The following is a 26325-nucleotide window of genomic DNA, read 5'->3' as shown; positions in this document are numbered from 1 at the left end:
AACGATTCTGCAAGTTGTGCTCGGTCTCCCAGGTGGCCTCCTCGATCGGATGACCCATCCATTGAACCTTTACTGAAGCAATACTTTTTGATCTCAACTTTGGGACTTATCGGTCCAAGATAGCCACAAGCTCTGCGCGCCATGCATCCCGAAGGGTCTGAGGAACAAACTCTCTCAATAATAACTTTGAAAACCGAGTCCATATAAGTGAAGTTTCCTCGTCTGGGCTACGCTCCTCATACACTCGCCACCACTAATATGCTACTCCGGACAGCTGGAAGGTAGTAAAAGCAACCCCACTCGTCTCCACAAAACCCATAGTGCAGAGAATATGGTGGCACTCCTCAAGAAAACCATGTGCATCATCTGAAGCCAAACCACTGAAAGTAGGAGGGTGGTACTTCTTGAACCTCTCGAGCCTAAGCTACTCCCCTCTCAGATGTTGCTGCCCTAACCACGTGCTGAACCGGAGCAATAGGTTGTACCTGTATAACCTTTGGGACCTAATCAACCTGGACCCGCTGCTCTGCGTTATGGGCCGCGGGAGTCTGTGCTCCTCTCCTATCCTGAGATGTGGCTGGTGCAAGTGGAATCAACCCCGCCTGAGCTAAGGTACCGAACATGCTCAAGAACTGTGTGGGGGTCACTTGTAGTACCGGGGAGGCAACAGGTGCCTCAGATGCCTGTCCCCCAACAGGAGCTACTGGTGGCTCTTCAGTCACAAGCTCGGGCAGGTGCTCTGGCTGTACCATGTGCCCCTCCTCGACCTATGCCCCGGCCCCGACTTCTTGTGGCTCTAGCAGGAGGCACGGGTGTCTTATCGTCTGCTCCAGCGGTGCGTGTCCTCACCATCTGTGAGAGAATAGAAAGTCAAAGATTCAGTTTTTGAAGTCAAATAATTCGCATGATAAGGGATCAATTAAATGAAGTTTTCCTAACAATTCTATAGCCACTCGAAGATAAGTACAGACGTCTTCGTACCGATCTGCAGACTCTATTAAACCTGCTTATGACTCGTAACACCGATGAACCTAGAGCTCTGATACCAACTTGTCACGATCCCAATTTTCCTCCGTATGATGTCGTGATAGAACCAAGTCTAGGCAGAAACAATTATTAAAATACTAAAAAAAAGCTGAATAACTAATATAACCTTCCGAACAAACAGAATCTCATCAATACATTTCCCAAAACAGGTGGAACTGAGTCATAAGGTCTATGGAATAAAAATAGAATAACTACTACATCACTGTCTAAAAGAACTATAACAGTAAATAGAATAAAAGGGAAGGTGACTCCGAGGCATGTAGACGTGGAACAGGTATACCTTGAAGTCTCTCATGCAGCAACGCAATCAACTCTAGCATCTGGCACGTGCAGACGTACTTGGATCTGCATAAAAATGTGTAGAAGCGTAGTATGAATACACCACAACGGTACCCAATAAGTATCAAGCCTAACCTCAGTAGAGTAGTTACGAGGCTAGGTCAAGACACCTACTAGGATATATCACATTACAATAACAACTCGTACCGCATATGCCCATATATCACAATTTGCCAACAATCCACAATATCAATATTTTCACAACAATAGTCCACGGCTCCACCACAACGGGTACAAGAATATAAATAACAACAATGAATGTAAAATGCTCAAAAGGAAGATGTCTCAACAATAACAATTTCGCCTCAACTTGATAACGACTTTCACCACTTCAACAACAATAACTCAACAATGAGAGACAATGCATAACCACGATGTTAAATAAGAATAACTCATAATGGAAGAGATAACGTGTGGCAATGACTTCAAATAATGGGAGTCAATAATGAAAGGGATAACATGAACAATAACTTCAAGTAAGGGTAATCAACAATGAAAGAGGTAACATGAACAATAACTTCAATTAATGATAATTAACAACGAAAGAGATAATATGTATAATGGCTTCAAATAATAAAAATTAACAATGAAGAGATAGCATGTGACAATAAAAGAGGCAACAAGTTCAACTAAAGCAAGAGAGCACATTATCAATTAGGAGCTAGAACAAGTGTTAACGAAATCATTTAGGGTAGGTAAGGATTGACTAACACAAGTAAGAATAGATTGACTAAGAGAACCAGAACATGATATGGCATTCAATTAAAGCTGTAAATAATCTAAGTAGCATAATATGGTCAAATACCACGTACAACTCGTGTACCCATTCGTCACCTTGCGTATACGGATTTCACTTAGTACAATTGAATCAAACAACACCAATCCTAAGGGGTAGTTCTCCCACATGAAGTTAGGCAAGACACTTACCTCAACTAGGCCAAATCAATACTCGAAAATATCTTTTCCCTTATAATCCACCTCCACACGGCTCAAATCTAACCAAAATAGACTTAATATCATCAAACCATGGTAGGGAATTCAATTTCAATGGATAAAGCTAAGATCTTTACACTTTTCCAAAAATATTAACCTGGGGCCCGCCCGATCAAAACACGGGTCCAATGGTAGATTCCGTCTACCCATGACCCCAAGAATTCATATATGTGATTAGTTCCAAAATCCAAATCCAGATCGACTCTCTAAACTCAATTTCTTATTTTTCAAAAACTTGAAAATGTTTCACAAATTTTTATTTTGATTCACATGATTTTGTTGTTAAAATCTAAGATATGTTGATGGAATATGATTAGAAATAGATTAGAATCACTTACCCAAGGTTTGTAGGTGAAAATTCCCTCACCAACTCGCCTCTTACCGAGTCTAGGGTTTAAAAATGAGAGAATGAGTTCAAAAATCCTGTCTCCCAGCCCTTTAACCAGCTACATATGTCGCATTTGCGACACAAGGTTCACATTTGCGAACCCTCGTAATTGCAGACCAGGGCTCGCATTTGCGAACCCTGACAGCCTCATGAAACCTCGCATTTGTGAGAAAGGATTCGCAATTGCGAAGCTCGAAGTTTGGCAAATGCGAACAAATGTTCGAAATTGCGAACCAAAGCAATATCTGGTAGGCTTCGCAAATGCGAACGGAATCTCACAATTGCGACAACTGCCCCTCTTTTTTCACCTTCGCAAATGCGACCCTGGTGTTCGCATTTGCGACACCAGATATTTTGCATTTTCAGTCCAAATCACTCCGGAATATGTCCGAAACTCATCCGAGCCCTCGGGACTCCAAACCAAATATCCACACAAGTCTAAAAACATCATACGAACTCGCTCGCACGATCAAAATACAAGAATAACATCTAAAACTACGAATTGAACACTAAAACGCATGAATTCCAAATAAAGTTCAAGAATTTCTGAAGTTACAACTAAACGTCCCAATCCTATCAAATTAACTCCAAATGACATCAAATTTTGCAGACAAGTTCTAAATATCATAACGAACTTATTTCAAGTCTCAAAATCAAATTACGAGCTCGATATCTAAAAGTCAACCTATGGGATTCCAAAATCAATTACGGGCATACGTCCAAGTCTGAAATCATGATACGAAGCTATCGGAGCTATAAAACACAGTTCCGGGGTTATTTTTTTAAAATTCAAAGTTTGATCAACATTTTCTAATTTAAACTTCTAAGTGAAGAATCAAGGGTCTAAATCGATTCAAAAGCTTCCCAGAACGAAACTAACCGACTCCGCAAGTCATAAAATCATAAACACACATGTGTGAAGCAATAAAAAGGACAACGGGGCGCAATTACAAGGAAACAGTTGTTACATTTACACTCCTTTTTTATGTCTAATCCATGAATAAGAAATTCAGCCCATTAGTGGTGTGAGTACCTCAAGAATGGGAGTATGAGACTGTAAAGTATGTGTGGAGAAATATTTCAGTTAATTTTTAAACAACAAACATTTGAAAGTTAACGTTAAAAAGATGTTTAAATAAATTAAGGTATATTTGGACATAAATTTTAACTAGGAAAATAATTGTAAATGTTGAAAAATTTGCGAGTGAAAACTAGCATTTCATCACTTGATTATTTTTGTTTGATATTTAATATTTCACTTGAATGTCAAATATTGCAATTTTGTTTTTGCATATACTCATTACAATCTAGTATTTGCAAGTTGATTTTTATAAATACTAAAATATGAGTACTCCATTTCTTATTTATGTCTCTCTTTTTAAGTTTGTTTAAAAAAATGTTATCTTTTTATTATCTCCATTTTTTAGTCCTCGTGGGCACTGTTTCATGTCAGATTCATTACACCTATTAGTCGCTGCTGCTTGTAAACTCGGCAAGTAGCTCCTATCGTTATGATATGAAGTTTTTTCTAATATTCCATTGGTAAGCGGTTTTGTAAGAACAATTATTATTATTTTCAAGTCTATAACCATTTTATTTAACTCTCTTGCCCCATATTTCTTGTTTCAGTAAATATGTACACATTATTTTCAATCTCAACAACTCAAATATTAATCATAACCAAAACGCCACACATGTACCCTATCCCAACATTTTACCGTTACAAGGAAAACCATGTTGAGTGCCTAAAGACAACCATATATGATTTATAGGAAATGTGAATTAAGAATTAACCTCGTGAAGAATCACTTTAAGAGAGAAGAAGAGACTGATGATGGACGAACAGGATCTATAGCTTCCACATAACCAGTAACAATACCGTTTTTTAACTACCTATAATTTTGTATCACCATGATAATATCTTGTCCACCAAAAACAAAAAGGTAATTTAAGCAAATTGACTAAAAATAGAATTTCTCCGCAAAGACAACCGTGTCAAACCCTAACCACTCCAAAAAGTTAGCATTTCCTCTATTTCCTCCCCTCCATTTATTTACGTACGTACTCCAGAAAATACCAATCCTATTCAAATATCTATACATACACATTAGCCTCCCTTTCAACCTGGGCAAGAGATACAGAAGAATCATTGTCCACCTTCCCATTTGATTCTTCTGTATATTCATCCCCTTCACATTACCAAAATCCCTTCTCATTCTCCTTATATAATCCAAATTATAGAACAAATTACAAAAGAATAAAAGCTAAGGCAATCATGGGACGCTGCTGTTGTTGCAACTGCCTTTTCAGCTGCGTTTTTGCATGCATCTGTCAAATACTCTGCGCCATTATCATCATTTTTGGCGTCATTATTTTAGCCCTTTGGCTCATTTTCAGGCCCAATAAGGTCTACTTCCACATCGCTGACGCCTCGCTCACAAAGTTCGATTTCTCCCCCACGACAAACACCCTCGATTATGATCTTTCCCTCAGCGTTGACATCAGAAACTCCAACAAAAAGATTGGGGTTTACTTTGACTACATTGAAGCCAAGACTACTTATCATCGCCAAAAGTTCGCCAATACCAATCTTGAATCGTTCTATCAGCATCCCAAGAATACTACTATCTTGAATCCAGTGCTCAAGGGTCAGAGTTCGGTTCATTTGGGAGATAGTGAGAAGTCAGATTACGATGACGAGAAGAAATCTGGGATGTACAAGATTTTCACGGTGCTTTACATGCGCATTAGGCTTAAGTCTGGTTGGATCACATCAGGGAAGATTAAGTTAGCAGCTGGCTGTGAGTTGAAGGTTCCTATGAAATCAAATGGTGCATCTTCGGCTACTTTTGAGAGAACCAATTGCGTTATTATACCTTGGGCGCGCCATTAATCTTGGAGTTTATTTCTTTCTTATTTTTAAATTTCTAATTTTTGATTTGTTTCTCTTTCTTTGGATTATCAGGAGATGTTCTTGATTAAGGGGATTTCTTTTTCTTTTGTTTTGTGTTTTGTGATACTACTCATCCCGATTTATCTTAAAAGATAAATTGTTAAGTGAATTGGGATTAAATGAACCTGAATAAGACAACGAATATAGGGATTTCATACTATCGATCCCCACAATTTGGGATCGATAATTAGTTGATTGATTGAAAATTTTAGATATTATTCATCTATACACATAGTATGATCTGGTTATTCTAATATTGTTTCTGAATTATCAATGGTGTTCTTTTCGATTTTCTCTCATTCTGGTTCTGTTTTGTGTTTTTTTACTCTGGCGATATGATTTTGAGAATTTAGAGTGAAGCTTTGCCTTCCTTAGTTTAGTATGGAGGCTCAAGAGGATTAAGAAGATTAAACTAAATTTGTCCAAATAAAAGGATAACGTATTTTTTTCAACTAGCTACTAAACATATCGCCTATGGATGTGTACCCGTTTTAATCATTGCAAATGTGGTATCTGAATCTGCAAAATACTTTACAACGTCAATTGGGCAAACCAAGTGCTTTTGTCCTCGCTAAGTTTGATATTTAACTTTTGTCACCATTTTAAAAAGTTTGCAAATATAGGTCAAGCTGAATAACTTCTCCTTGTTCCTCCTCTTTCGTTTTCCTCCTCATCCTTCTTGCTTCTCAATGTCTTCATTGTTGCAGTTTAGAACGAAAGAATGTGATCGAACTTTGAATATCAAGATGAAACACAAGATCCGCAATACGTAGTACTTACAAGCCTAGAATCTCATGTAAAATGTGCCATGAATTGGCTGTATATATATGTTTCATTTTCGCAACATATAATGACGAAATTAAATAAGAAGTACGTATACATAAGGAGGTGTTTTCACTATACTTTGCTACAGTAAGAGGGACCTCTAACTCCCATCTCCTATAACCTTTCGAATAACATTATAAGATTTTTCCTCTCTTGAACAACGCAGGTAAGTTCTAACAATTCGATAAGACTTGTGAACAATTAAATATGATAGGAGAATCAAGTTAACTATACCAAAGTTATGATTTGCTTTCATGACTTGTGAACAATTGAATACGAAAAGTTTTGCCACTTCGACAACTTGGACTCGTGAAAGATTTAACAAAATATATAGAAGAATGAAGGTTATACCAAAGTTATGACCCACCGTCATAACTAATTGCCATGAACAATTGAACATAGGCAAGTTCAGCCAATATCTGATTAGACTACTTAGGAAAAATTTAATAAGATATATAGAAGAATACCAAAGTTATAATCTGCCATCATAACTTGTAAATGATTGAACACACATAAGTTGTGCTAATCTGGCAAGATTTGTGCACGATTTAACAATCTAAGACTATGAAGATTGTACCAATATTTTGTCCCAAGCAAACTTATGAAAGCGTAATTTTTCATTCTTTTGTATGGCATATAACTTGTGAAAACGGTTATGGCCTATTTGTAGGGGCAGTTCAATGGACTTATATCACGACCCGAAATCCCAACCGCAGGGCCGTGATGGCGCCTAACACTACTGTATGCCAGGCAAGCCAACACATCAGATGATACAAGATAAGGAAAAGCAATAAAACACTGATACCGGTCAATAACGTAACATAAACCATCCCCAAGATCTGGTGTCACAAGTACATGAGCGTCTAAATCCAGCTAAATACAAAGTTCGAAAGAAATACATCATTGTCCAAAATAAAATGGAAACAGTACAGTAGAAATAGGAAGATGAATCCAGGGTCTGTGAACGGAATGTAGCTCTACCTCGAATCACTGACTGGTAGCTGGTAAGTACCTCTCGGGACTCCGCTGGTACCAACGTCAAAATCTGCACAAGAAGTGCAGAAGTGTAGTATGAGTCCAACCGACCCAATATACTCAGTAAGTGTCGAGCCTAACCCCGATAAAGTGGTGACGAGACTAAGATAAAATACCTGCTAAAACCTATATAGATACCCAATATAAAGCAACAGAAATAACAAGTGAAGCATTTAAAAAAAATAACGGGGTGAGGGAATATAAAAAGGAGCAACAATCGAAACAATAAATACAGAATCACCAAGTAAGTCTCTTTCTGAAATGAGCAACGAAGCAGCCAAGCAAAATTCACAATCCGAGAATCAAGTAAAGCAACAAATCATCCAATTGCATGACATCAACCTTGTGCTTTCACTCTCATCCTCATCATATAATATAAATGTAATGGCACGGCATCACCCTTTGTGCTTTTACTCTCATCCTCACCATATAATATAAATGCAATGGCACGACATCACCCTTCGTACTTTTACTCTCATCCATACATGATAATGATAATAAAGCAATCAAGTGCACGACATCACCCTTCGTGCTTTAATCCTCACATTCACTCAATCAATGATAACAATATGTAAATATGGCACGACAAGAATTACATGCAATTGGATATGTTTTACCCCTGCTTTGATGTGTTTTTAGGTGTTCTGAATGCCGAAAGATGACCAATCGAGCTTAATTATTTAAGTTTGTTGCGTAGGAAGCCAAAAGTGAAGAATAGAGGTGATTTGAGCAATAATGAAGCTAAAAGGAAATTTTTCAAGAAAAGAAAAATCGGACCAGGAAGTGAAGTAACTTCGAAAATCACAGGGAAAGCACAGAAAAATCTGAAAAACACAACCAGGCCCTGTGCGAAGCACAGCTATAGCACAAGGGCAAATTTGTCTGCGTTTTATCTTGAGGGGCAACTTAGTCTTGGCTTAGGGACATGATATAAAAGCTTTCAACCCTAATTGCAGCCACACACTTGACCTGAGAAGGCAAGAAACACCATTGTTGAAGCAAAGTTGAGCCCGAAAGATCCTCAAGTTCATTCAAGAAGACGAATCGAAGAGTTTCTCTCTACTTTTCTATCTTTATTTCTATGAATATTGGTTTGACAATGGTTTATATATTTTTGAGTAGTGTTATGAGTAGCTAAACTCTTCGATCTAAGGTTTGATGGAACCTATTGGAAGATGATTTTCTACTGCATTTAAAATAGATTTGCCTTTGATTTTTCTCTACTTGTTCAACTATATTTTCATTGTTGTTAATTGAAGAGCTCTCAATTAATTGTGCCTATTTAGTGTGTATATTGCTCGAGAGAGAGAGTAAATATTTAGGTATTTGTTGAATAACACTACTCCTAACGTAGTTGAGAGATCGATACGCAGGGTTTAAAGGCGGGATTAGAGATAACGAAGCCTTGGTGCGCTCGTCGTGAGCGGTAAATTAGTGTCAGCTAGCGTAGTTCGAGAGAATACGTCTAGTAAATTGTAGTAGTTTCTCGAGAGAGAGCTACGACACTTAAAGTACTCGCGATCGGTAGAGAATATTTAGGCGAATTTATAGGAAACATAGCAGGAAAGATTCCAACAATAAGGAAAATCATAACCTTAGACTTTTCCAAATCTTGTCTGCAATATTTGTTTTGTTAGTTATAAATTACTGCATTTTTAATTACTTTGATCGTAGTTAATAAACTTTTAAATTTTTATATAATATTTCTGAAGGTTGATTACTTGAATTCGTGCAAAACTATTAGTTGTAATTAGCACGTTATTTTTTCTGTGGGATTCGACTCCGAACTTGTAAACCGGATTATATTTTCAACGACCGCTAGACCTCTTAGGAGGCATAGTTGGGCGTGATCAAATTTTGGCAGCATTGGCGGGAAAAGCAACAATGTTACTAATTACAGCTATAAGAACTGTTAGGATTCTTAGTTTAGTCAATTTTCTCTATTCTTATTCATTACATTGAAATACTAATATTTGTGGTCTTGTGTTTTATAGGTGTATGCCTAGAAACTCTTCAAGAACTGGTGAATTGTTTGAAGCATTACCGCATCCTGAGAAAGCTTTCGAGGAACTAAATCGTGCAAACAAGAAGGACAAACAATAGAATCACCCAAGAGAACAAATTGAACCAGACATGGGTGACGCTTTGGATAATCAAAACAATCGAAATAATGTGAATGACCCGAATAATCAGGGTGTGGCACCTCTTGTGCCAGAAGCAGCTTTGTGTGATTGGGCACAACCCATCGCTGAAAATTTGGCAACTACAATTGCAGTCTCTCAGATACAAGTGGAGTCATTTCAAATCACAAACAACATGCTACATCTGCTTCAAAATAAGGGACTGTTCTCCGGGTCTTACATTGAAGATCCACAGCAGCATCTGAAAAATTTTCTGTCAATTTGTGTCATGCAAAGGCAACCGAATGTGACACCGGAAGCAATAAGACTGTTGTTGTTTCCATTCTCAGTGATAGGAGAATCCTAGACTTGGCTTAGTTCGCTCTCCATAAATTCCATCACCACTTGGGAGAAATTAGTCAAGCAGTTTTTGAATAAATTCTACCCACCCAATAAGACTGCCAAGCAAGTTGATGAGATATTAAGCTTCAGGCAGAAACCAGCTGAAATATTACAAGAAACGTGGGAGAGATTCAAAGGTATGCCAGTTAAGTGTCCACATCATGGCATTCCAGATCATATGTTGGGACAACGGTTTTACATGGGATTGGCAGATAGCTTGAAAGTTAATGTTGATGTTTCAGCAGGTGGAGCATTTTTGAGCAAGTCATTTAGAGAGTGTAACGTCCTGCTAGATAAAATGGCTCAAAACTCAGGATGGATGACAAGAGACTCCACAATCACCCCTATAGTTCACTCAGTAGCATTGGACCCGAACAATTCCATAGCCGAGAATATGGCCACTCTGATGACGCAAATGAGTATCCTCCCCAAGAAGATTGATGAATCAGGCCAGAAGCAGGTACACATAGTTGACACGACTAATGGGGGATTATGTACACCATGCATTAACCAACCATACGTGTGCTCTTGGAGTGGTAAAAATGACAACCAAAGCTATTAGGAGAATATGAACTATGTGGGCAACTATGGAGGCCAGAGGCAAGGTGGTTAGAATTGGGGGCAACAGAATCAGCAGTATAGACTAGCACAACAACAATACAATAACCCCAACAATCCTGGAGTTATGCGACTACAGGGTCAAGTAGTACCTTACCAAAGGCAACAAGGATACAGTCAGCAAAATCAGCAGCTAGCTTATCAACAGCCTCAACAACAACAACTAGTGAGACAAGATGATGGGATGTCTGAAATTAAAGGAATGCTGCAATAACTGATTGGGTCTAATGGAAAAATGCGAGAGAAGGTGAAATCACATGAGTCAGCGATAAAAGGAATTGATATTCAATTAGGGCAGATATTTATGGCTTTGAATAATCGTCCCCAAGGGACTTTACCTGCAGACATGCATGTCAATCCAAAGGAGCAAGGCCCGAATCAGCTTATGGCGGTGAGTTTGAGAAATTGTAGAGATCTTGATTTAGATCAAGAAATCGCTCGTGAAACTCGATCAACTGAAACACTTGTGTCAGTGCCAATTGAGGTATATGAGTCAACTGAGCTAACAAAAGTGAGAGTGCAGCCAGCCCAGGAGGAAATAAATAAGGAAAAAGAGGGTGCGGAGAAGACTGAGAAAGTGCAAGAGAAGGCATTAGAAAAGGTGTATGAGCAAGATCTAACTCAAGCCACAGGAAAGAAGCGAGCACCAGCACCCTTCCCGCAGAGGTTGGCCAAATATCATAAGGATGAGCAGTACAAAAAATTCATGGAAATGCTGAAGCAAATTTAGGTAAACATTTCTCTAATTGATGCTTTAAGGGAGATGCTCGGTTATGCAAAAATGATGAAGGAATTGATGTCTCGTAAGTTCTACTTTCAAGACTTGGAACTGTCACATTGAAACAGATCTGTAGTGCGGTTGTGTCAAGACCTATAGCTGAGAAGTTATCCGACCCTGGAAGCTTCACAATTCCATGCACCATAGGTAGCTATGTATTTGCCAAAGCATTGAGTGATTTGGGAGCAAGTATAAATCTGATGCCATTGTCTATCTATAAAAATTTAGGCATTGGAAGAGCAAGGCCCACATCCATATTACTGCAGCTAGCTGACTGAACAGTGAAAAGGCCATCAGGTATACTTGATGATGTACTTGTGCAAGTTGGAAAATTCGTGTTTCCAATAGATTTTGTCATTCTGGACTGCAAAGTTGATGAGGAGATTCCCATAATTTTGGGAAGGCCATTCTTGGCCACAGGGAGAGTTCTAATTGATTGTGAAATGGGGGAGCTGAAGATGAGGCTGAATAATGAAGAAATAACATTTAATGTGCAAAAGTCTATGCGGCGACCCAATGAGTTTGCAAATTACTCTTTGTTAGACACGGTGAATGTAATCATGGAGGAAGATGATGAGGCTCTTAATGCAAAAGACCCTCTAACAACCCGTCTTTTGAACTTAGAAAAAGTAAATGGTGAGGACTTGGCAGAATGGATGTTGGCTCTTCAAGGGCAAGGGTACTGGAAAAGAGAGCTCGAATTCGAGCCTTTACACTCGGAAGAATTAAAGACCTCTCCAGCCAAGCCATCGATCGAAGCACCACCACAATTGGAGCTAAAACCGCTACCATCTTACCTCAGATATGCTTTCTTGGGATTTAACTCGATTTTACCTGTTATTATCTCATCTGGTTTGTTAGATGTGCAGGTAGAACAACTTTTGAAGGTGTTGAAAGAGTGCAAGACTGCAATTGGTTGGACCATTGCAGACATTAAGGGTATCAGTCCGGCCTTCTATATGCATAAAATTCTACTAGAAGATGGGCACAAACCTTCCAGAGAACATCAAAGAAGGTTGAACCCTAACATGAAGGAAGTTGTAAAGAAGGAAGTGATCAAGTGGTTAGATGCAGGAATTTTTTTTTCCATCTCAGATAGCAATTGGGTTAGCCCAGTTCAGTGTGTGCCAAAGAAAGGTGGGATGACTATTGTGCAAAATGAGAACAATGAGTTAATCTCAACAAGAATAGTCACGGGATGGCGAATTTTCATGGACTACAGAAGATTGAACAAGGCCACCCGAAAAGATCATTTTTCCTTGCCATTCATTGATCATATGCTATATAGATTGGCAGGGAGGTCCCATTTTTACTTTTTGGATGGATACTCGGGGTACAATCAAATATCTATTGCCCCGGAATATATAGAGAAAACGTCATTCACCTGTCCATATGGCATTTGCGCTTTTCGGAGAATGTCGTTTGGCCTATGCAATGCACTCGCCACATTTCAAAGGTGCATGATGGCCATCTTCACAGATATGGTAGAGGACATAATGGAGGTTTTCATGGATGATTTCTCAGTGGTGGGAAACTCTTTTGATGATTGCCTTAGAAATCTGAAAAGAGTGTTGCGGAGATGTATGGAGACTAATCCGGTGCTAAACTGGGAAAATTCCATTTTATGGTACATGAAGGTATAGTCTTGGGACACCTAGTGTCAAGTAAGGGCGTTGAGGTGGAATGTGCCAAGATTGATGTAATAGAGAAGCTTCCACCACCCACTTCCGTCAAGGCAATAAGAAGTTTCCTTAGTCACGCCGGTTTTTACAGGCGGTTCATAAAAGATTTTTCCAAGATTGCTAACCTTTTGTGTAAATTGCTTGAAACAAATCACCCTTTTGTGTTTTCTGATGACTGTAGGGTAGCTTTTGAGGGATTGATGAAGAGGCTAGTGTTTGCACCTATCATAGTTGCACCTGACTGGGAGCAACCATTTGAGCTGATGTATGATGCAAGTGACTATGCTGTGGGAGCAGTACTTGGACAGAGAAAAGATAAATCCATTCATCCAATCTACTATGCAAGTAGAACATTGAATGGCACTCAACTGAATTACACAGTGACAGAAAAAGAGATGCTAGCCGTGATGTTCGTATTTGACAAATTCTGGTCCTACTTGATAGGCTCGAAGGTAATTCTTTATACTGACCATGCTGCTCTCAGGTACCTAATTGATAATAAAGAAGCAAAGTCGCGCCTGATTCGATGGGTTCTACTGCTGCAAGATTTTGACTTGGAAATCTGTGACCGAAAAGGAATGGAAAACCAAGTTGCCGATCACTTGTCTAGGCTTGAAGGTGCTGAAATGAAGGTTGAAGTGGAAGAGATCATGGAGACTTTCTCAGATGAACAACTGTTGGCCACGAGCCTTGAGGTAGCACCATGGTATGCAGACATTGCAAACTACCTAGCAAGCGGTATTATTCCCTATGACTTATCTTATGTGCAGAAGAAAAAGTTCTTTCGTGATGGTTGCATGTATTTTTTGGATGAACCATATATGTTTCGGATTTGTATTGATAACATGATCCGGAGATATATTCCCGAGATAGACCAAGCTTCTGTTTTGCAGGCATGTCATGCTTTGCCTTATGGAGGTCATTTTGGAGGAGTAAAGACAACTGCTAAAGTTTTGGAGTCGGGCTTCTATTCGTCGACTTTGTTTAAAGATGCACACTTTTGGGTAAATAGCTGTGATGAATGTCAAAGGAGGGGGAATATTTCCCGTCGACATGAGATGCCCATGAACCCAATTCAAGAAGTGGAAGTATTTGATGTATGGGGAATTGATTTTATGGGACCATTTGTCAGCTCATACAACAACAAGTATATACTCGTAGCAGTGGACTATGTCTCGAAATCGGTAGAAGTTGTAGCACTCCCAATAAATGATGCAAAGGGAGTTATTGGTTTTCTAAGAAAAAATATCTTCACCCGATTTGGAACTCCAAGAGCGATCATCAGTGATGGAGGAACTCACTTCTACAATCGAGCCTTTGCAAAGTTGCTGAAAAAATATGGCGTACTCCATAAGGTTGCCACTCTGTATCACCCACAAACAAGTGGGCAAGTTGAGGTGTCGAACAGAGAAATCAAAAGTGTTTTGACAAAAACTGTAAATGCTACTCGGACTGATTGAGCGAAAAAATTGAATGATGCACTATGGGGCTACCGCACTGTATTCAAAACTCTGATTGGTATGTCACCATACAAATTGGTGTTTGAAAAGGCGTGTCACTTACCTGTGGAGCTAGAGCATAGAGCTTTTTGGGCATTAAGACAGTTAAATCTTGACATGGAGGTCGCTGGTACGAGTAGAGTCACAGAGCTTCATGAACTTGATGAGTTTCGTTACCATGCTTTTGAAAGCACCAGGCTGTACAAGGAAAGGATGAATATCATGCACGATAATCACATTCTAGATAGGAACTTCAAACCCGGAGATCTGGTGTTGTTATACAACTCAAGATTGAGATTATTTTCGGGTAAGCTGAAATCTAGATGGTCGGGACCATTTAGAGTTGTGCAAGTATTCCCAAGTGGAGCTGTAGAAATTGAGTCCGAAGGTGGAACTAACAGGTTTAAATTAAATGGGCAAAGGTTGAAACACTACCTTGGAATGATTGAAGAAAAAAGGGAGAAAAATGTGATATACTTGAAAGAGTCCCAATATATGAGCAAAACGGAATCCTGAAAGCCTGCGTCGTGCCACGACGTTAAATAAGGCGTTGCGTGGGAGGCAACCCATGACTTTAAGTCATTATTATTTTATTTTTATTTGTGTTAGGGTAAATTAATTTTATTTGGTTAGTTTGTTTGTTTTGTAGGATTAATACACAGCTGCGAAGTCCGTGGAGCAAATAAGGTCACCCAAGAAAGGATTAGCTCGAAAGCTTCACGAATTGTTGTAACTGTTAAAAAAAAAAGAAAAAAAAAAAACAAATCTGCGTAACAGTGTGCTAAGAGAGTATAGCACAACAAGGTAAAATATTTTTTTCCCTTAACAGTATGCTAAGAGAGTATAGAATATTTTTTTTCCTTAACAGTGTGCTAAGAGAGTATGGCACAGGCATAGCACAATACGGCAAAAAAATTTCTTCCCTTAATAGTGTGCTAAGAGAGTATAGCAGAGGGATAGCACAACATGTGATGCAGATGTGGAGGACGTCGGTGACTGTGATGCTGGCGACTCCGACTACACTACTTAAATGGAGTATTTCTTCACCCCTGTTCTTTATTTTGCTGCACTGGGGACATTGCAGATTCTTAAGTGTGGGGTGGGGGAATATCTTATGTGTAGTATAGTTTAAGTTTTTTTAAGCATAGTAATCTCATTGGGTTTTCTTGGACTTGGTTCTTTTCCAATGAGTTTTTCTTTTGAACCGAGCATTTTTCTTTCTTTCCTTCTATTTGTAATATATATACATAAAGATATAGAGAACTTGAAGCAAAGAGAATTCACTCCTTGGAAAGTTGTATTTTTTGAGAGTCATCTAAGTTGTTCTTGAACCTCTTTTCTGAGCTTATGTTTGTACATTGACGGTGAAACTGAGTGACTTGTAAATCCCAATGTATATTGTGTGAGGATTTTTTGTTGTGCATTTCCGTGTATGCATGTCAGTCTAGAACTTGCCCTGCCGGTTGTTTAAGGAGAAATCTTAGGAAGTTTTGATCTTTAGAGTGATAGTAGGCCTTCTTTGATATAAACCACTTGTGCCTAAATTAGCCTGCCAATTGAATGAATATCCCTAGCGTCCCAATTTGCACCTATTAACCTTTTCTTTGGCAATCCATGTTACAAGCCATGTCCATTTTACATTAATCTCTCTTGTTAACCCATCTTCCCCTTAGCTACTTTAGGTTGTGTGATTGGGCAGAAATTGTGGTTATGAGAAAATATTATGTACTTGAAAATTCAAAGTTGCACCAAAGAATGAAAGTTAAATCCCTTGATACTCCCTTTTTGAAGATCCATTATTAAAAAAAATGTAGTTGGGAAAAATAAGAGGGAGACAAAAGAAAATAATAAGTTGGGACTTCGGTGTTCGAGCTGCGGAAAAAAATGTGGAAAGTGTCTACTGAGGAAAGAGTGGAAAACATAGAAGTTAGTGATGCTTAAAGTATTTAGGGGAAGATTTAGTCACTATATAACCAAAAGTGTCCATACCTTACCCCAAGCCAACATTACAAGCTTTGAATAGTCCTACTTGACTGTGGATTGAGACTCCTACATTAGTGGATAGTGACAGAAAGGGCAAGCTTATGGTACTGTATGTGTTGCATGTGAAATTCCTTGATGAGTGTGAGTGTTTTTTTTTATATGCCCTAGTGCTTGTGATTTGTTATCATAGATGTGTGTTTTGGGGGAATTTCTTTGTTTGTGAGGTACAATGGGATTTGTGAGGAGCAAAAGTATCGAGTTTAAATAGATGAATCTGAGTAAAAGAAAGGTGTTCACTCTTGTGGTTGATATCTCTGAATAATTACTTGACAGGGAGTTTGAATGAGCTTGACTGTTACTTTGTGATTTGTCTGTGATATCATGTGTTTGCTCGAGGACAAGCAAAAGTCTAAGTATGGGTGGTGATAATATGCTAGAATTACATGTAATTGGATATGTTTACCCCTGCTTTGGTGTGTTTTTAGGTGTTTTGAATGCTGAAAGATGACCAATCGAGCTTAATTGTTGAAGTTTGTTATGTAGGAAGGCAAAAGTGAAGAATAGAGGTGATTTGAGTAATAATGAAGCTAAAAGAAAATTTTTGAAGAAAAGGAAAATCGGACCAGGCAGTGAAGTAACTTCGAAAAGCACAGGGAAAGCACAGAAAAATCTAGAAAATACAACCAGGCCCTGTGCGAATCACAGCTATAGCACAAGGGCAAATTTGCCTGCGTTTTATCTTGAGGAGTAACTTAGTCAATTGGCTTAGGTACGTGATATAAAAGCTTTCAACCCTAATTGCAGCAACACACTTGACCTGAGAAGGCAAGAAACATCATTGTTGAAGCAAAGTTGAGCCCGAAAGATCCTCAAGTTCATTCAAGACGAATCAAAGGGTTTCTCTCTACTTTTCAATATTTATTTCTATGAATATTGATTTGACAATGGTTTATGTATTTTTGAGTAGTTTTATGAGTATATAAACTCTTTAATCTAAGGTTTGATGGAACCTATTGGAGGATAATTTTCTACTGCATTTAAAATAGATTTGCCTTTGATTTTTCTCTACTTGTTCAACTATATTTTCATTGTTGTTAATTGAAGAGCTCTCAACTAACCGTGCCTATTTAGTGTGTATATTGATCTAGAGAGAGTAGATATTTAGGTAGTTATTGAACAACACCACTCCTAATGTAGTTGAGAGATCGATGCGGAGGGTTTAAAGGCGGGATTAGAGATAACGAAGCCTTGGTGCGATCGTCGTAAGTGGTAAATTAGTGCCAGCTAGCGTAGTTCGAGAGAATACGTCTAGTAAATTATAGTAGTTGCTTGATAGAGAGCTACGATACTTAAAGTACTCATGATCGGTAGAGAATATTTAGGCGAATTTATAGGAAACGTAGCAGGGAAGATTCCAACAATAGGGAAAATCATAACCATAGACTTTTCCAAATCTTGTCTACAGTATTTGCTTTGTTAGTTATATATTACTGCATTTTTAATTACTTTGATCTTAGTTAGTAAACTCTCAAATTGTTATATAATATTCCTGAAGGTTGATTACTTGAATTCGTGCAAAACTATTAGTTGTAATTAGCAAGTTATTTTCCCTGTGGGATTCGACTCCGGACTTGTAAACTGGATTATATTTGCAACGACCACTAGACCTCTTAGGAGGCATAGTTGGGCGTGATCACACGACATCACCCTTGTGCTTTCACTCTCATCCTTACCATATAATATAAATGTAATGGCATGACATCACCATTTGTGTATTTACTCTCATCCTCATCATATAATATAAATGTAATGGCACAACATCACCCTTCGTGCTTTTACTCTCATCTACACATGATAATGATAATAAAGTAATCAAGTGCACGGCATCACCCTTCGTGCTTTAATCCTCACATTCACTCAATCAATAATAACAATATGTAAATATGGTACGGCAACACCCTTCGTGTTTTTCACTCTTTCTCACCAAGCAACAATAATAACCCAAAGTATCAAGCAAGGTGGGAAGCAAATTTTAACTTCAACCGTGGTGCTAGAATAAGCAATTTTAACTTTCAATATTACTACAACTTCAAAATAAGCAATAAATACGGAAGCGAACAATTAAAGAGTAATGATCTAATTAAGGCATGGAAGGCATGGCAAATAAAATAACATGGTTTAAATAAGACAAATTCCACTTGCATGCTTTAACCCATGACAATGTATATATACTCGTCACCTTGCATATATGTCGTCCCCACACATAGTTCATGTAGCAAATAGACCAACAAGTCATAATTCTCTCAAGTCAAAGTTAACCATGACACTTACCTTACTCCGCAACAAATCAACAATCAATCACGACTTTGTCTTTCGAACAAGCCTCCAAACCAACCAAATCTAGTCAATTATCGATCAAACAAATCAAAATAAGCTTTAGAAACTATCCACGAATAAAAAAGGTTCAATTTTGATCATTTTTTGAAAAAGTCAACCCCAGGCCCACTTAGTCGAAATCCTAGATTCGGACCAAAATTTGATTACCCATTCGCCCTCGAGCCCGGTTATATGATTTATTTCAAAATTAGACCTCAATTTGAGGTTTAAATCTGAATTTCACAAAATTCCCAAATTCTACTCGAAACCCCTAATTTCTACAATGAAATTTTTAGATTTGATTTTAAAAATCATGAAAAGTAATTGAAATTAAATGAAAACTAGTTAAAGATAGTTACCAATGATTTTGGAAAGAAAAGCTCTTAAGAAAATCGCTTCTAGAGTGTTTGGGGTTGAAAAATGGTGTAACATGAGTTAAGTCCCGATTTTCAATCTTTTACCCAACTGCAGAAGTCGCTTTTGCGAACACTAGCTCGCAAATGTGATGTCCGCAAATATGGGACACTGGTCGCAAATGCGAACAGTGCATCAGATGCACAGAAGTCGCAAATGCAAACAGTGCATCAGCACAGAAGTTGCAAATGCGACACAACCTTCACATTTGTGAAGGTCCCTCCTTCGGCAAATGCGAACTAAGCTTCGCTTTTGTGAAGCTGCCCCAAAGTTTCCAGAGTCGCAAATGCGAGACTCTAGCCGTATTTACGATTTCCCAGCCTTTGCAAATGGGTCCCTTTTTTTCAAATGTGAAATTCCCCAGTCCAAGTCTTATTGAAAATACGATCACATGACCGTAAAAGCAAAGCTCGCAAATCCGAGATCTGCAGTCTTGCACAAGTAACTGTTGAGCACTAGTAGTTCAAAAACCATCCAAACTCATCTGATACTCACCCGAAACTCACCCGAGCTCTTTGGACTCCATACTGAACATGCATAAAAGTGTAATAATATCATACAAACTTGCTCACTACCTCAAATCATCAAAATAACATCAAATAACAAGAATCAATCCTCAAAACTCAAGATTTCAACTTGAAAATTTAATTTTCACAATTTTTCAAATAATGCGCCTAAATGCGCTCGGGTCACCCCGGACCACAACCAAATGCGTGTACAAGTCCAAAAATATCATACGAATATACCGAAATCGTCAAAATACCGATCCCGAGTCATTTACTAAAAATATTGACCGTGGTCAACTCTAGCCTCTTTAAAGTCAAAAATCTCATTTTCTTCAAAATTTTACATAAAGGATTTTTGAAATACGACACGGACCACGCATACAAATTAATAAACATCAAATAAAGTTGTGGGAGGTCTCGAAATACTAAAATTAAGGCTAGTACTCAAAATGACCTATCGGACCGTCACAACTTAGTGGTCTAAAGTCAAAATATATTAAAAGGCCTTTAAACTTGTTTCACATAATTCATATGATAATGAGACACAAAAGAAATTCGCATGGAATTGGTCTAGTGGTAAGAGCGTAACCCAAAATATATGGGTTAGACACACATTACAGTTTCAAACTCTCCCGCAAATATAAGCATGATATTTAAGTGAAAAATGGTAGAGATATGTAACGACCCAACCGGTCATTTTGAGTATTTGTAAGAAATTCGGTGGTTTAAGGTCCTGAGTAGCTTCATATGATGTATTATGACTTGCGTGTATTGTTGGTTTTTGTTTTTGAGAGATTCAGGGCTTATTTGGAAGAATGATTCTTATTTTAGAAGCTTTCAATTGGAAGAGTTAATCAAGTTTGACTTTTGTGTATTTGACCTCGGATCGGTTTTTTATGGTTCCGTTAGGTCCGGGCGGTTATTTTGGAATTGGGTGTATGCTCGTATTTGCATTTGAAAGCTTCTAGAAGTTTTTGGACATAATTGGCGAAAGTTGGAAGTTTACAGGTTTAGAAGTTTCCTAAGTTTGATCATGGTTTGACTTTATGGCTATCGGGTTCGTATTTTAGTTTCGGGACTTGGAATATGTACGTTTTATTATTTGTGACTTATTTGCAAGATTTTGTGCCTTTACTAGTTTGTTTGACAGGAATCGGGCGCGTGATTGTGTTTTTAGAAGTTCTTGAAGTTCATTGTGATTTTCATGTGTTTGGTGTCCGAATCGTGGTTCTGGATATTATCTTGGTGTTTTGATCACACGAGCGAGTTAGTATGATGTTTATGCACTTGTGTGGATGTTTGGTATGGAGCCCTGAGGGCTCGGATGAGTTTCGGACGCGTTTCAGAGTGTTTGAGAGAGGTTCATATTTTGTTGGTGCTCTAGTCTCGCATTAGCGAAGAATCGGTTGCATTTGCGATTTTCTCCTTGCTTTTGCGAAGTCGACTGAGGCCTGCAGACTTCGCTTTTGCAAAATTCGGATCACATTTGCGATAGAGACCTGGGCTAGGGAAAGGTCGCTTTGTGACCAACTGGCCGCTTTTGCGAAAACGCCAGTGTTCGCATTTGCGACATTTTTGTCGCTTTTGCGATGGTTTCAAAACTCTTCAAGATTCGTTTTTGCAATGGCTTCTCCGCTTTTGTGAGGGTTCACATTTATAAACCCCGGGTTGCAAATGCGACATCTACAGCTTGTTTATAACAGAGTATTTCGGGACTTAGCTTCCTTTTATCATATTTTAAACCCTTGACTTGGTAGGAGGCGATTTTGTGAAGAGATTTTCATACAAAACTATTGGGTAAGTGATTTTGATCAATTTTCAACTATATTATTTAATTATATATAAGATTTAACATCAAATTCATGAGAATCTAAGAGAATATTTGGGAATTTTGTCTATATTTTAAAAAATAAAAAATTGAGATTTGAGAGTCGAATTGGACTCGGATTTGAAAATAAAATACATATATGAACTCGTGGGGCTATGGGTAGTCGAGACCTACCCTTTGACTCGGGTTTTGACCAGCGGGTCTGGGGTTGACTTTTATTGACTTTTGAGGAATTGAATAAAGATCATAGCTTTATGAATCGTAATTGATTTCTCTTGCATCGTGTGATATAATTAAGTTTTGTCTAGATTTGAGCCGAGTGGAGATGAATTTTAAATGAAAAGCTATTTTTGAGTATTGATTTGGCCTAATTGAGGTAAGTATCTTGCCTAACTTCGTGTGGGGGAACTACCCCTTAGGATCATGTTCGATTATACTATTATATGGAAGGCGTATACATGAGGTGATGAGTGTGTACACGGGATTATATGTGATATTTGATCGGTTTTGACTCTTAGGCTACTTATAAGCATTTAATTGAAGTTGTTATCATATGTTCTATCATTCGTTGTCAAGCTTAGTCTTACATGCCTTAATTGAAGTTGTTATTACATGTTCTAGTTTCCATTGTCAAGGTTACTCTTATAAGCATTTATTTATAGTTGTTGTTACATACTATTCTCTCCATTGTTGAGTTATTCTCATGCATTTAGTCGTAGTTGTTATTTCATGCTATCTCTTTCATTGTTAAGCTTATGTTGTGTACCTTAATTGGAAGTTGTCATTTCATGATAATACCTTCATTGTTGAGTTATTAAAGTTGTAGTTGTGAAAGCTATTAACACTTTGTGGTTGAAGTTGTTGATTATTGGGATATCTTTCCCTGTTGAGTTATTTCTCATTCATTTTGTTGTTATTGATACTCTTATACATATTATAGTTGAGTCGTGGGCTATGTTATGGTAATATTGGTATTGTTGATTTTGGCAATGTTGTGGCATATGGGCACGTGTGGTGCGAGTTGATTATTGTGTTGTGATATTGATATGCATGCGGGCGTATATTGGTGGGTATTGAAATGCATGTGGTGAGATAAGGTGGGATTTATACGTGTTTTGCTAGTAAGGGAATTCCTTGAAGCCACATGATAAGGGGCTAAAATGTGTGTAACTATTTCGGGAGAAATATGTTTAAAATAAATACAAGGTTCATGCGGTGATATAAGAAAAATTGTGATTGTGACTGTGAAATGTAATTATGAGGTGTGGTACTTCGGTTATGACTCTCATTGTACATTCTATGGTGGAACAACTTGTTGATTGAACATTTATCATTTTCCTTACATCATTTCACTTGTGCTTTGGTTGTATTTGGTAATTTGTTGTTATTCTTGAGTTTGAACGACCGTGACTTCTTGTGTGAGTCAAGCATTCTACGTGATTTGATGTGTTGCTTTGATGTGTCAATTCGTGTATCCGTTGTTACTGAGTGAGTTAATTGTCAAGATGAATTTACTTGCGTGGAGTCATTATCTCAAATTATGTTGAGTTGTTGGTAACATGACGGTTTTAAATAAAAGGATCATTAACATGCTTTATTTTATATGACTCTTAAGATAAAACTCGTTATCTCACTCGGTATTTTTCTAATTTTTAAATGGTTATCATATTTTACTTTAATTGATTCTCAGATTGAACTAATTACCCTATATGATGTTTTACTTTAAAAATGTTATTTTACTTTACCTTATAGATTTCTAAACACTCATTTGATACTCTATTTTGTATAAATTGTACTTTATTTTACTTTATTTGATTTCTAAAATAAACTCACTATCTCATTTGAGACTTTACTTTATTCAAGATTGTTATTATGCCTTATTATATTTAAATAAATCTCTCAAAATATTTATTTGGCATTTGACACGGATATATTGTATATGAGCACGTGGGCTTTGCCGTGCGAAGGTGATTGATAGTGTGGGCACGAGGTGCCATGTGTGCCAGATTTGTGATTGTGGCCTATGATTTGCAATCAGGGGGTGTGGTGCCTCGGAGTGATTCTTGTTGTAAATCAGTTGTCGGAACGACTTGATTTTCTTGACTAGTCATTTGTTCCTTAATTGATGTCATTCAAACTTTGATTGTGTTGATTAATTTACTTCTTTATTTCTTGTTTACTTCTTGTTGTTATTTGTTGCTTCTATTATTCCATTGTTAGCCATATATTCATGATCTCCTTGTAGTTAGCTTTATATTGATGCTCCTTCCATTGTTAGCTTTATATTTATATGCTCGCACATGTTATTGTCTAGTGGATGTCTTGACTTACCTCGTCACTACTCCACTGAGGTTAGTCTTGATACTTACTGAGTATCGTTGCGGTGTACTCATGCTACGCTTCTGTACATTTTTGTGCAGATCCAGGTACTTCGGATCATGTGGGTTTTGAGAGTGGTGCCTATGCGGTTGGAGACTTCAAGGTATACCTGCCATTTCGTTCGCAGGTCTCGGAGTCACCATCTTACTTTAATATGCTACTGCTAAATTGGAATTCAAAAATAGTATTATTTTTATGTATTGTATTGTGTACTCTCCGTAGAGCTTATGACTCTGTATTACCGAATTTTTTGGATTTTGTGAAAGTTGTATTATGGTATTGGTTGTGCTTTGGGTCATTTTTCTCAGTTTTATTTAATATTAAATTGTCTTATCTTATCAGATGTTATGTGTTAGGCTTACCTAGTCTTTGAGTTTTAAGGCACGATTTCATATTTTCATTAATTTTCTCATAAAACCTTCCGGAAGAAGACACAAACTGCACACGTAAATCGAGAAAGGCTAAACAGAGCTATTCGGGGTCTCGAAAAATAGAAATGAAGGCTAAAACTAAAGATGACATATTGAGTCATCACATTCTCCACCTCTAAAATAAATGTTCGTCCTCGAACGGACATAGAAAAGTACATGGACTGGTGAAAAGGTGTGGATATCTACTCCGCATGTCCGGTCGGACTCCCACGTGGCTGCCTCGTTCGGTGACCTCTCCAATGTACTCGAACTGAAGGATAACTCTTAGACCTCAAACTATCAGACATGCCGGGCTAGAATAGCCACCGGTTCCTCCTCATAAGTCAAATCCTTGTCCAATTGGACTGTGCTGAAATCTAATACATTTGAAGGATCACCGTGATACTTCTGGAGCATAGACATATGGAACACCGGATGGACAGCTGATAAACTAGGTGGCAATGCGAGCCTGTAGGCCACCTCACCCACTCTCTCAAGAATCTCAAAGGATACGATAGACCTAGGACACAACTTGCCCTTCTTCTCGAACCTCATCATACCCTTCATGGGTGAAACCCGGAGCAATACCCTCTCTCCAACCATGAATGCAACATCACGAACTCTACGATCGACATAACTCTTCGGCCTAGACTGAGCGGTGCGAAGTTGATCCTGAATAATCTTGACCTTATCCAAGGCATCCTATACCAAACTGTACCCAACAACCAAGCTTCCCCCCGCTCGAACCATCCAACTAGCGAACGGCACCGCCTCCCGTATAATGCCTCATAGGGATCCATATGAATGCTCGACTGGTAGTTGTTGTTGTAGGCAAACTCTACAAGCGGCAAGAACTAATCCCAAGAAACCCCAAAATCCATAACGCAAGCGCGAAGCATATCCTCCAATATTTGAATAATGCGTTCGGACTTCCCGTTCGTCTGGGGATGAAATATTGTACTCAACTCCACCCGCGTGCCTAAATCACGTTGTACAGCCCTCCAGAAGTGCGAAATGAACTGGTACCTCGATGAGAAATGATAGGCATGGTCACACCATGAAGACGGATGATCTCGCGGATGTAGATCTCAGCTAACTGCTCTGAAGAATAGGTAACTGCCACTGAAATGAAATGTGCAGACTTGGTCAACCTATCCACAATGACCCATACCGCGTCGAACTTCTTCTGAGTCCGTGGGAGTCCAACAACAAAATCCATAGTGATACGCTCCCACTTCCACTCAGGAATCTCTAATCTCTAAAGAAAACCACCAGGCCTCTGATGCTCGTACTTTACTTGCTGACAATTTAGACACCGAGCTACATATGTAGCTATATCCTTCTTCATGCTCCTCCACCAATAATGCTTCCACAAGTCCTAATACATCTTGGCGGCACCCGGATGAATAGAATACAGGGAACTGTGGGCATCCTCAAGAATCAACTCACGAAGCCCATCCACATTGGGCACACAAATACGGCCATGCATCCGCAAAACCCCATCATCTCTAATAGTAACCTGCTTGGCACCACTGTGCTGCACCGTGTCCTTAAGGACAAGCAAATGAGGATCATCATACTGACGCTCTTTGATGCGCTCATACAAGGATGACCGAGCGACTGTGCAAGCTAGCACACGAATGGGCTCTGAAACATCTAACATCATGAACTGATTGGCCAAAGCCTGAACATCTGTTGCAAGCGGACTCTCACCAACTGGGATATATGTAAGGCTATCCATACTCACTAC

At 38.4% G+C, this 26325-nt stretch overlaps 2 protein-coding genes and 1 non-coding gene across 3 annotated transcripts; 2 read left to right on the top strand and 1 right to left on the bottom strand.

Moving 5' to 3' along the window:
* The first annotated feature begins 4861 nt into the window (after positions 1-4861).
* Positions 4862-5974, top strand: LOC104107291 (NDR1/HIN1-like protein 2). The gene has a single exon (XM_009616055.4). It carries the CDS (start codon positions 5043-5045, stop codon positions 5658-5660), a length of 618 nt encoding a protein of 205 aa, XP_009614350.1. The 5' UTR covers positions 4862-5042; the 3' UTR covers positions 5661-5974.
* Positions 5975-10163: 4189 nt separating this feature from the next.
* Positions 10164-10270, bottom strand: LOC117279416 (small nucleolar RNA R71). The gene has a single exon (XR_004509843.1). It is a non-coding gene; the product is annotated as a small nucleolar RNA R71 (small nucleolar RNA).
* A 4430-nt stretch (positions 10271-14700) lies between these two features.
* Positions 14701-15195, top strand: LOC138895683 (uncharacterized). Its single transcript, XM_070180401.1, has one exon. The coding sequence runs from the start codon at positions 14701-14703 to the stop codon at positions 15193-15195; it is 495 nt and encodes a 164-aa protein (XP_070036502.1).
* The last annotated feature ends 11130 nt before the right edge of the window (positions 15196-26325 follow it).

The sequence above is a fragment of the Nicotiana tomentosiformis genome, chromosome 7 (assembly GCF_000390325.3).
Source record: "Nicotiana tomentosiformis chromosome 7, ASM39032v3, whole genome shotgun sequence".
NCBI lineage: Eukaryota > Viridiplantae > Streptophyta > Magnoliopsida > Solanales > Solanaceae > Nicotiana > Nicotiana tomentosiformis.
Note: the sequence above shows the minus strand (reverse complement) of the source record. Positions and strands in the feature narration are given on the sequence as shown.

Excerpts from the sequence above, each read along its gene's own strand:
- LOC104107291 (XM_009616055.4), top strand. The coding sequence starts at position 5,043 with ATGGGACGCTGCTGTTGTTGCAACTGCCTTTTCAGCTGCGTTTTTGCA.
- LOC138895683 (XM_070180401.1), top strand. The coding sequence starts at position 14,701 with ATGTCACCATACAAATTGGTGTTTGAAAAGGCGTGTCACTTACCTGTG.